This window comes from Sus scrofa, chromosome 6 (assembly GCF_054392235.1).
Source record: "Sus scrofa isolate SSC_HxYL_T2T_F1_AM1 chromosome 6, Sscrofa_HxYL_maternal_Yorkshire_Landrace_v2.0, whole genome shotgun sequence".
Lineage (NCBI taxonomy): Eukaryota > Metazoa > Chordata > Mammalia > Artiodactyla > Suidae > Sus > Sus scrofa.
In genome coordinates this window covers 94,386,621-94,399,000 of record NC_139388.1, presented here as the reverse complement: position 1 = coordinate 94,399,000, position 12,380 = coordinate 94,386,621, and the positions used below count along the sequence as shown (strand labels likewise).

At 49.9% G+C, this 12,380-nt stretch overlaps 1 protein-coding gene across 14 annotated transcripts in view; it reads left to right on the top strand.

Annotated features, from left to right (window-relative positions):
- Window positions 1–12,380, top strand: part of CSMD2 (CUB and Sushi multiple domains 2) — a 646,878-nt gene that overhangs the window by 492,821 nt on the left and 141,677 nt on the right. For all 14 annotated transcript variants that reach the window (XM_084963760.1, XM_084963751.1, XM_084963750.1 and 11 more), the window contains 2 exons: window positions 2,925–3,063; window positions 7,169–7,356. In XM_084963760.1, the coding sequence (XP_084819886.1) occupies window positions 2,925–3,063; window positions 7,169–7,356 (327 nt within the window). The remainder of the gene's footprint in view (window positions 1–2,924; window positions 3,064–7,168; window positions 7,357–12,380) is intronic.

Genomic DNA, 12,380 nt, shown 5'->3' with positions numbered 1-12,380 from the left:
CTCCCTGTGCTTCCTCCTCCTCCCCTGTGAAAAATAGAAAATAAGAGTCCGTCCCCCAGGGGGCTGTTTTGAGGACTAAGAGAACACTGTAAAGCCCTTAGATCTGTGCCTGGTTCGCGATAAACATTGTATGTGTCAGATGCCATAATCACCATTATTCTTTTTTTAAAGTTTTATAGATAAGAAAACAGAGGCTCAGAGAAGTGGGATGGTCTTACCCAAACACATAGCTAGGAGGTAGCCTGACCAAAGTTTGAACCCAGGACTGTATAGTGCCAAAATCGATGGCCATTTTCACAGCTCTCACGCCTCAGTACAACCTGCCCACTTTTGGGCCACCTGGAGTGATCAGCACCTGTTCCCACCCCAACCTGGGTATCGTGGTTTGTAAGGTCAAACCTGGACCTCAGGGCAGAGCAAAGCCTGCCTTCTCATTCTAACTCATAATAGGGAGCAGACAGAGCCTGACTGCAGCCGTGGCGGCCAGTGGCCAGGATTGGAAGGGAGACCCCTCTGGTTCCAGCCTGGTGTCCCAGCCCCAACTGAGTTCCCGCTGAAAGGATGTGGTGCCACTGGGATGTCGCCCAGGCCCCATTTAGTCTCCTGCAGCTCAGCTGTCCTGCTGGCTAGCGCCTGGGCCTGGAAGGAAATGGGGGGCTCTGTGTCCCTCCCGAGCAGCAGGACTCATCCTGCAGGGGGGGTGCAGCCCAGGAGTCCAGCCAGAGCCTTGAGGCCAGACTGGCAGAGGGCAGTGAAGCCCATGCTTAAGTCCTGAGTGGGAAGCAGATGCCCGGCTGTCAGATGCCGGCAGCCATCTGGTGGGAGCTGGGCCAGCACAGGGCCCTCAAACCCAAACAAACTGAGAGCACTATGGGGGCTGGCAGAATAATGGGAGCAGTTTGGAAACACAGCTTCACCCTATCCATGGCAAACCTAAGGGACGAGACCTCTGGGCTGGCAGGGAAGCTTGAGCCTGATGGCCCTGGGCCTGAACAGAGGCATCGTTGGGAAGAGGCCCCAGGGAGCTGGGACCGCTAATGTGACCAGGGCTTTCTGCTCTCACTGGCTGCCTCCCGGTGTTTCTAGGCCAGCCTGGGAAAGGCCTCTCCCTGTGGACTGGACAGTGTGGTCTTGCCTTGTTAGCAAGTTCAAGTTTCATCCTGATCAGACAGGCCTCTGGGGTTCCCATTCATCTAACCATCTCGTCTGGAGAAGGTCCGGTGGAGATGGAGTGAGTGAGACACAAGGCAGACCCGACTCTAGGAACCATCTTTGCTCCCAGAAACTCTTCACCCGGGGCTCCTCCCTGCAGCCTGTGGGAGGGACAGTCCTCTCTACTCCACTGCCACCAACAGTCCTGGGGCAGCACAGCAGAATGGGGAAAGGACAGACTTTGGGGCCAGGCAGATGTGGGTCTGAGTCTCAGAGTGACTCTGGGCGAGTTCCTTAATCTCTCTTGAGCCTCAGCTTCCTCCCTTCTGAGTCAAGCAGAATAATCCATAACTCATCCATGAGCTATGGCCGATAATGAGATGATATATCTAAAATGCTGTCTGACATGCCCACTCGAGTGTTTCTGGTACAGGTTGGTACTTCAGATATATTTTCCATGGGAAAAAAAAAATACACTCCTCCTAACGACTCCTAGGTTTTATGATCAGCCACATTAGGGCTTTTATGGCCTGGTCTGAAGACCTACCATTTGGTAAAGAGACCCTGTGGGGGGGTTGATCCAGCCCTTGAAACTCACCTCGAGTAAAACTACACCAAGGCAATAAAGCTCAGCTCTGGGACGAGCCAAGGGCCGCTCTGAAGTTCAGTCTTGGATGTCCCCTAGGCTCCCACCTCTGTGTCGCCTTGGATTTTCTGTGGGCTCGTTATTTGCCAACGCTCCCACCAACCCCTAATGGTGCCCTGAGGTTTTCAGACCCAGCCTGTTTCTAGTCTCAGCCCCCTTTTCCTGTGAGGGGCCCCACACACCTCCCGGCCTCCACTGTCTCGGACCCTCGTGCTACAGCATGATACCCCAGTCATTTGGGGGAGAGCTGGATTCAGGATTTCGGGCTCTGGATGCGCAGCTCACAGGATCACTTGCCACCTCCCCCCTCCCCACCTGTTGGAACAAACTGTCATCTCAGGGGAGGGGGACCACCATGGACTAATTGGGGATTTGTGATATCTCCATACAGCTGAGGAACACATGCTCTCTTGGACAAAAGCCTTTTAGAAAATTGGAAGGTACGTGCAGCCCCAAGCAGATGCCAAGAGCACTGGCAGTCTAGGAGGCCAGCCGCGCTTGGCAGGTACCCATGACTGTTTTCTGCCCCTCCTGACATCAAGTGCACTGGAACTCGTAAATACCCACAAAGCTCACCCAGGAACTAGATGCCAGGCAATGGGAAGAGAGCATGTCTTTCATAGGTCTGCGAGCCTAGGGATGGCTCCATACATGGGCTGCTTACATCGTGCCAAAGGCTTTCCCAGACGTCTCTGAAATCGGACATACCACCCCATGAAAGAGGTAGTATCTCTGCAACAGAGGATGGACACTGAGGTCCAGAGAGGTTAGGTAAATCCCATAAGGTCACACAGCCAGGAAGTGGCAGAGCCAGATGTTTTGTTTTGGGTTACTAGTTCATCGAGGTAAAAGTTCCCATAGCAGAAAATGAACCATTGAGAAATGAACAATTCAGGGGCGTTTAGTACAACAACAACATTGTGCAGCCACCTCCTCTGTGCAGTTCCTCACATCTCCATCACTTCAAGGTGAAACCTCACACCCAGGGTTCTCTACCCGCCCCTTGGCCCCCCCAGAGCCAAGTTCTAGTTTAGGTCTATCCGACTTTGTCCCTCCTCTACCAATACCGGGCGAAGGGTGACCAGGCGAGGGGGCCCGTCTCACGCTCGTCTTCCTCTCTCCTCAGCTCCCTGCGGGGGAGACCTAACGGGGCCATCAGGCGTCATTCTGTCACCAAATTACCCAGAGCCCTACCCGCCAGGCAAGGAGTGTGACTGGAAGGTGACTGTCTCGCCAGACTACGTCATCGCCCTGGTATTTAACATGTATGTACCTTTCTCTGGGGTGGGAGATGAAGGGTTCAGAGCAGCTAGGGGTGCAGACCTGGGTCTCTGGGTGAGTATACACAGGTCTGCTGTGAGCAGGGTTCTTCGTTCCAAGGGAGGTGAAGGAGTCCTGGAAAGGAGAGAAACGAGCATTGCTTGACCATCTCCAACGCACCCAGCATTGTGCTCCATGCTTTCACATGTATTATGAATCCTGTGATAATGTATGAAGTGGCTATTATTCCTTTCCTACCTCTGAGGATGCTAAGATTCAGAAAGCAGGGTCTTGCTGGGCCCTTTTGAATGCTTCTCCTCTGCTCCCACCAGTTCCTCCCATCGCTGTCCCCAGCACAGGAACGGCTCAGGTGTGTCTCAAGGAGCTTCCCCATCAAGCACCATCTCCTTGGTTTCTTTTATGTTTTTATTTTTTATTTTTATTTTTACTTTTTGTCTTTTCGAGGGCCACACCTGTGGCATATGGAGGTTCCCAGGCTAGGGGTCCAGTTGGAGCTACAGCCGCTGGCCTACGCCAGAGCCACAGCAACTCGGGATCTGAGTCACGTCTGCGAGCTACACCACAGCTCACGGCAATGCCAGATCCTTAACCCACTGAGCGAGGCCAGGGATCGAACCTGCAACCTCATGGTTCCTAGTCGGATTCATTAACCACTGAGCCTTGACGGGCACTCCCTTTGTTTCTTTTAGAGGCAAGCTCTTCAAAAGAATTGTCTCTGCTTTCCTCTCCCTCCCCAGTTCCTGCTCACTCTCAAATCACTAAAATTAGTGTCCGCCCCCTCGGTTGCATTGGAAACTCTTCTGATTAAAGACACTCATGCACTCCTGGTGACCAAACCAAGTGGCCTGTTCCATGCTTTATCCCCCTGCACCTGTTGATATCTGCTCCACTCTCCCCCTGCTTCTCCACTTGGTTTTGTGCAATTACTCCCCTCTGGCTCTCCAGCTTCTTCGGGGACTTTGTGACTTCTTTTTCAGGCCTGCTGTCCTTTGCCAGGCTCTGTCACAGGCCCCTGGTCTTCTCTTCCACACCTCCTTCCTGGATGAGCTTGTCCCTTCCAGTGGCTTCACTCTCCTCTTGTAAACTGGAGACTCCCCTCTTCTGCCCTCCCGGACTCTCTCATGGGTCTCAGGCTCCCCGATCCAACTGTTGATGTCTCTGCCTGATGCCTGCAGGCTCCTCAACTGCAACACGCACGAAACTAAGCCTGTCACATCTCCCTGCAGACAAGCTCTGTTCTGCAGATTGGACAGCGGCACCATCATCCACCTTCACCGCTTTTTCCGTTCGTGGCGTGGAGCCTCTGCCACCCTAACCTCCCATCTTCTCCGCCCTCCCAGCTTCCGTTGTATTGTTTCCCATCTAAATTACTGCCATAGGCTCCTAACTGGTCCCTCTGCCCCGTCTCGCCTTCTATGCCAATCTCATCTTTAGCTAGCTGTCAGGATGACGCTGTCACTGGAAAACGCTGAAATATGCACCTCATTTTCCATTTTAACATATGGTAATATACTACTCAGCAATAAAATGAAATGAACTACTGACACATGCAACAACGTGGATGAATCAAAAATATCACGCTGAGCGAAAGCAGACAGACACACAAGACAACATAATGTATGATTCCACTTATGTGAAATTTTAGGATCAGTGAAACTAACCCAGGGTGATAAAAATCAGTTCTGGGATATCTTCTTGGGGAGGGGAAGATTGATGGGGAAGGGGCACTGGGGAACTTTGGGGGAGGACGGAAATGTTCTGGATCTTGATGTACACATGTCAAAACTGATGCAGTGATACACTTAGGAGCTGATCATTCCGTGGCGTATAAATCAGACCTAGCTTTAAAAACAAAGAATGAAACAAATACCTCCTTTATTTTTGAATCCTATAATGGCTCCCTCTTTATAAATTAAGGTTCCAAACTTTTTGTTTGGTTGGATGGTTGGTTGGCCGATCGGAGTTGGGGGAGCATCCAGTCTTTTGAGTTTCACTCCAAGCGATCCGGCCCTGCCCTCCTCTCTCCTCCATTCCCTACCTGGTCCTAACCCCACACCATCCAAGCCTTGAGCTCCAGCCAGCCTGAACTGCTGAACTCCTTGCAGTTTGCAAGACTCTTTCATGCCTTTGTGACTCTGCTTCTGCTTCTCCCTTCATAGCGACTTCCTTTTCCCTCCTTGTCCAATAACGACTTCCTTTTCCCTCCTTGTCCAATAGTGACTTCCTTTTCCCTCCTTGTCCCTCTTTCATGCCTTTGTGACTCTGCTTCTGCTTTTCCCTTCATAGCAACTTCCTTTTCCCTCCTTGTCCCAAGACAAACTTCTTTTCCATCCTCCCCGACCCGCTTTGGGCTGTGTTCCCATGCACTCGTACAGACTTTCAACTTTACCCCATTATCTTCACATCCATCACTTCCTTCAGATCCGTCACTGCCTTGAAAAAAGGGTGACGCCTGGCACATCCCCATGTCCTGGGCACCTTGCACAGTGTCCAGCATATCAAGGGGGCTCAGATAAGATCTGATGCTTGAAGGAAGGCCAGGGCAGACAGAAGGCATTTCGGAAGTGATGGAGCCATCATTTGTGTCCCAAACTGAACTCCTCCTGGGACCTTCCCTGGTGACCTTTGGAAGAGTCAATGAAGAAGCTGAGCTTTGGGGGCAAGAAGACCATACCACCCAGCAATGATGGGGTGACCCTGCAGCTGACACCAGTGTAGGAGGGAGGCCAGTGCATCTCTGGCTCCACCTCCAGTCCTCCCAGACCCCATCCTGTCTCTCTGCCAGCCCTGTCCCCTTGGTCCAAGATAGTTTCCAGCCTCCTCTCTTTATCATGTGTCTTAGCTAAAGGGTAGAAGCGCCATTTCTTTCCCTGTCTAGCTAAGTAGAGTATCTGTTTCTCAGCCCATGGCTGAGCTACAAATGAGTTTGCATCCAAACTCTATTCTCCACAAACTCATTCTCTTCTGTTGTTGCCACCTCTACCCCCTTGGTTGGTATCCACTGCCTTTGCTGGATGTGCTTGAGAGTGGGATCACTGCATCATAGGGCAGGCTTACCTTCAGGTCTAATAGATATTGCAAAACAGTTTTCCCAAGTGGCTGAACCAGTTTACACCCCCAGCAGCAGGAGAGGAGCATTCCAGTGGCTCCACATTCCTACCAGTCCTCACTATTTCCCATCATGTTGACTCTGGCCCTTCCAACAGGATCAATTACCCTCAAGAACTCTAGTACTCAACTTGCTAAACTAAGACAATTTTTTTAAATGGATTTTTCTTCCTAGATGTGGGTCAGGATTGTTAAGAAAGAGGCACACCTGTGGGTGCCAGGAGTGGGGTGGGAGCAGATCCTGAGGAGAGCTGAGAACTGGCTCGGGGTGAAAGAATGCAGCTAAGGTCCTTCCTGAGAACAGACCCTTCCTGCCTGGGAAGAGCTCCCTGGGTGCCTCTCTGCCCTCAAAAAAGGAGGTGCAGCACAGCAAAGTATAAAGAACGTCAGGGGCAGGTAGGAGACCTGGTCTGGGACCTGCTTGGGCTGACCCCTCGGGGTGTAAGCTGGCAGCTGATTTTCCCTTCTGTGCACAGTGTAGTGAATATAGACAACCATGCTGTGGTATCATCATCAAACTTGCTAATAGACCAGATCTTAATCATTCCAACCCCTGAAAAGAAATAATAATTATGTGATATGACAGAGGTGCTAATTATTGCTGCAATGGCAATCATGTAACAATATATAAATGCATCCCATCAACATGTTGTACCCCTCAAATTTACATGTCAAGTGTATTTCCATTTTTTAAAATATCTTGTTTCAAAGAAGAGGGTGTTAGGTTTTCAGCTCTAGTTTTCTGATGCCAGAAACTGGCCCCTCTGCCCGAGCCTGCCTTATCCATCTTCTCTCCCGACTGGGAGGGAGGCCATGGGGGCTTTGCCCTCTTCCTTCCCACCAGGAAGTCTCAGGGGTTGGGTACCAGTGGGATGGAGGCCTTGCTGTCTGGGAGGCCTCATCCTTTGGCTGAGCCTGAGGCCTGGTACCAGCCTTTATTTGACCTTGGTGGGTTGGGGGTGGGATGTTTTTGTTCCCCAGCTTTAACTTGGAGCCTGGCTATGACTTCCTCCATATCTACGACGGACGGGACTCTCTCAGCCCTCTCATAGGAAGCTTCTATGGCTCCCAGCTCCCAGGCCGCATCGAGAGCAGCAGCAACAGCCTCTTCCTGGCCTTCCGCAGTGACGCATCTGTGAGCAATGCCGGCTTCGTCATCGACTACACAGGTAAGGACCCCGGCGCAGAGGTGACCCCAGGCAGGGCTGGCCAGACCTGGCCAAGTGGAAGGCAGAGTGTGGTGAGGAAGAGCATTGGACAGGATCACAGGGAGCCCATGCCAATGCTGGCACCAGGTACCTGTAGGGCACCTGCCTTTCTGTGGCCTCTGGGTGGCTTAGTCCCTCCCACCCAGGTGCCCCGGGCCTGAGAAAAGGGACCTGTGTTCTTCCTGCAGCTCATTTCCATTTGCACATAACTATTCCTCTGCATTCGTTTTTCTATGAGGATCATTCTTAGACCTTCCTCGGTCTCATAACCTCAGCCCATACGATCAAGTGACAAGTTCTCGGCCGTGTCCCTGCGTTTGCTGAGGGTTCTGATAGAACAGTCCATTTCCTCTCTACCCCAAAGCCTCCCAGGCCTCCTGGATAACTTCAGCGCGCTGTGCACAGGCCCATCCAACTCCTGGGGACACAGCACCTGGACCTCTGTCCCAAGAACACCCCTTGGCCATCCTGTGGCACCTGTCATAGCCTAGATCCCGTTTTCTCTCTCCTCCAGCTATCATCCCATTCTTTTATTCTCATTCCACTTTTAGGTTCATGAAGGCAGGCTGAAGAGTGTAGGGGGTCCAGAGCTGGGGCCAGCAAATTTTTTTTTTTTTAAAGGACCAGAGAGGAAATATTTTAGGCTTGTGAGACAGGTGGTCTCTATCATAGTTGCCCTGCGATGCTTCTGACGCTGTTGTAGCACCAAAGCAGCCAAAGACGAAACTTAAAGGAAGGGGAGTGGCTGTGTTGCATTAAAAATCTGCTTACGGGAGTTCCTGTCGTGGTGCAGTGGTTAATGAATCCGACTAGGAACCATGAGGTTGCGGGTTCGGTCCCTGCCCTTGCTCAGTGGGTTAACGATCCGGCATTGCCATGAGCTGTGGTGAAGGTTGCAGACACGGCTCAGATCCCGCATTGCTGTGGCTCTGGCGTAGGCAGGCGACTACAGCTCCGATTCGACCCCTAGCCTGGGAACCTCCATATGCTGCAGGAGCGGCCCAAGAAATAGCAAAAAGACCAAAAAAACAAAAAAAAAAAAAATCTGTTTACGGAAACAAGCCTCGGTCCACTTAAGAGCTTTGACTATTATCCAGTCAACTGGGTGCAGGGCTCGTGTTACTCTTTAACAGTTGTGGGGCCTTGAGCGAGTTATATAATCTCGCAGAAGCTTTCTTCATCTATAAAACGATGACAGAATAACTCCTACAGCACAGAAATCTAATCGATGCATCTCTGCATCAAAGCCCTTGGTCTGGGGCCCAGCACATTCCACGCATTCTGTGATGTTCAGACTATAGCAGCAGCCAGACGTGTATGCCAGGCTCTAAGGCCCTCCACTGTCTTCTATTCTGTTATTCTCTTTTTGACCTTTTCTTCCTCTCTAATTATCCCAGGCCCCATTATCCAAATCCTAGCTCCATTTTTTGCTTGATTTGTGAGCTTAGCCAGTTATTATCTCTTGGAACCCTTTTCTCCCATCTATAAAATGGTGGCAGGAATAGTTATGTTGCAGAAGGTTAAAATTAAAAGATATTTTATCCATACAAATGCTGTGTCTGAGGCTAATGCCCAGTATGGACCAAACACTGTAGATACTCAAGAAATGATGGATTTTGTTATTGCTACTGTAACCCAAGTTCACCCAGGCCTCATCAGCCTGTATGTACAAATGGGGTCACATTACAAGTTAAAATTAAAAAGTCCCTGGCTCAGGTCCCCCACTTGCATAATGTAGGACCTCAGCAACCTTTTGAAGTGTCCCCATAATTAAATATTTGTAGCACCTCCCAGGGATATCTCACATGAGCTCGCAAATAACCCCAGTCATAATGATAGTTAACATAGAATCTGCCCACCACCTGCTTGTTCTAAGCACTGGACATCCATCAACTCACCAAAAGCCTCCTAACTCTGGATTGCCTGCTCTGTGTCAGAGGCAATTCTCGAAGCGGCTTGGTGCCCAAGTCAGAGGACATTTTGCCTGCGGCCATCTTTCCTTGTGGGGCTGGCTTGGGAAGCAGGTACTTCACCATCCTGTCTTCCTCCAGACACCTGCCATTTGATAAACCGGTACTCAACCTCCACATGCTGACATCAGAACAAACAGCATCCCCAGTTGTGGAATTCTAAAGAAGGCATGATGCAGACTCAACCCAGGACCCCCATTTCTCCGCCCACCGCCATCCCCACTGCCATATTATCACCATCATCATTTTTCTTGTTCATCTCTTTAATCACACTCTCCTCATACCCTCAATGTTCCTGCCCCTGATCCTTCAGTTGCATAAGCCTGGTAAAACTGCACCTTTTATTAAACCCACACTCAAGTGGCTGAGCACAGCCAGAAGAAGTCCCACAAATGTGACATATGGAGCCACCACAGTGATATCCTTCAGCCCCAGCCAAACCTTAGCAATGACCAGAGCTACATCTGACTTGTCCCACCTGGGTCTTCTACCAGGCAGAGATTCTCAAATTTCACCCCAAATGCCGCCACGTTCAGCCTTCTCCCAAGATGACTGCATTTCATCAACCCTGAACGTGGGAGTTCCTGGGTAGGAACTCCCTCTGCTTCCTCCCTGGTCACCTCATTTGTGGCATTGTGGCTGCGGCCAGGTCTTCTCCTCTGGTCTGTGTACTAGAGCCTCACTTCTAGGTCCTCTTTCCCAAAGAAGCCCCTTCCACTTTCAGCTGTTGGCCCAAGACCGTGTCTAAAGGGGTCCTCAGATCCGAAACACAGCTCTGGGGAGTACAGCCTCCCAAGCTATTGCTGAGCCCATCGAGCAGCTGAAGGAAGCCAGTTCCTGGGGAGCGGGAGGGGGGAGATACAGGCCATTCCAGGCACCCTCCATGGCCTTATGAGCATCTATGGGACAAGTACCAAATAAACGTGCCTCCTTGGAGTGGGAGGTGCCTGGTGAGGCCTGGTGAGGCCTGCCTTCCTTCCTTCCCAGATCACACACCTCCTAACATGATTCGCCTCTACTCTGTCCCTGGCCTCTGGTCAAGTAGCCCATTTGGCAGAACACAGGGACACACTGTCTTACCCCTTGGTTTCCTTCTCTGTGTCCCAGGATCCCTGGATTCCTGGAATGGATCTACTCTTCTATCAGATCCCCAAACTTGATGGTATTCCCCCTTGGTCAACATCTATATGGGGATACTGCCATTGCTTATTGCCTATATGGCCTGAAACAAGTTGCTTAACTTCTCTGAGCCTCACTTCCTTGTCTGTCAAAGCAAGATGGTGATACTCTATGAAGGGGTTGTTGTAATAGACCCAGCACCTAGCAGCATGCCTGGTACCAGCAGGTAGTTGGTACATACTTTGTTGCACCCTGTTCCATCCCATTGGCTTTTTACTCTGTGTGATAGATAGTTCATTTGTTCTGCCCTTGTTTGGAAGGAAGAATCTCTCTTCATGGGTCCAGCCCAGTAGAACAAAGTACATTTTCTTCTCTGTTTATTTATTGAAGATATAAATTATGAATATGATTCCTTGCACACACATATATGGGAAATATATGAATATTTGTGATGTGTGCATGTGCATGCCCTGTATACACACTACTATATATAAAACAGATAAAGAATAAGGACCTACTGTGTAGCACAGGGAAATCTATGCAATACTGTGTAATAACCTATGTGGGAAAAGAATCTGAAAAGGAATGGATGTGTGCACACATATAACTGATGCACTTTGCCATACACCTGAAATTAACATGACATTGGAAGTCAACTATACTCCAATAAAATTTTTTTAAAAAATGATAGACAAGCAAATGGGGGGGGATTTAGACTCCCTGCACTCTGTGAGTCAAGGAACACCTGTGATTGACATGGTAGCCCATTGAGGACTGGCACACTGAGGCAGGTATGGATTCTTAGGAAAGAAGAATTGGCCTCATTTATGGAGATGCCCTCTTCTGACCAAAGGTAGAATCTTAAGGCTCCACTGATGCTGAGGATCTGGGTCTCCTCAGAGCTTTGGCTTTGGAGGCTCTGCTTTGGGAAGAATGAGGACCCATCTAGGGAGATGTTTTCAGACCCAGGCAGGCCTAGCCCAGTGAACACTGCTCTCTGACCCAGGGTGGCCTTTCCCCATTTCCTACCCATTTCCCAGGGGGGAATCAGGGGCAATTTAGTCACATCTTAATGAGGGATCATTCAATTCCTATCCAGAAACTCACTCAGACCAACTTAAGCAAAAAAGGGGAGTAATTTATTATAAAAATATGGAAAAACAGGAACACTTAAACCAGCCTGAGACAAAAAGAAGACTTTGTTATAAGAAAACAACCAATAGCCAACCTGACTTAAGCTAAAAACTGTTCTATAGTTTAACAACGGAGATAACAAAAACTCACTGTAACTTAACACTGAAAGGGAACACATCTTTAGAACACAAGAGCCCAAGGGCAGGAAACATGACCTCCCAGGGGGGTGACAATCAGGATGGAGAATCAGAGGTCAAAATTACCCTCCTCTATCTCCAGGACCACCCTGTCTCCTCCCTGCTCCTCTCTGAGTACTTGCCACATTCGCCTTTCTCTGCAGGTCAGTTTTCATTACTTCTCCATTCCCCTCCAACAGTAGGCCTGCCTCACTCTTGGCTTTGAAGCACTTCCCAGTTTGTATCCCAACCTCCAATCCCAAAGGACCATCAGATGGACCAGGCTTAAGTCAGGTGTCCACCTAGCAGTGTCATGCGATTAGGCTTTTGCATAAGGAGCATCAGCAGATTAGGCATTTTGATTCATGTTGTTCACTCAATATTTATTGAGCACCTACTATGTGCCAGACACTATTTTAGGGGCTGAGAACAGAGCAGGGAATAAAACTAAGTCTTGGACTCCATGGAGTTCACATCCTAGGCTGACAGGTATTCCTACTGCAAATGAGATGTTGGAGGCCCACCTAATTATAAGGTCAAGATAGGGGGATGGAGTGGGTTTGTAGGTATCTCTGTTCAGTTGCTC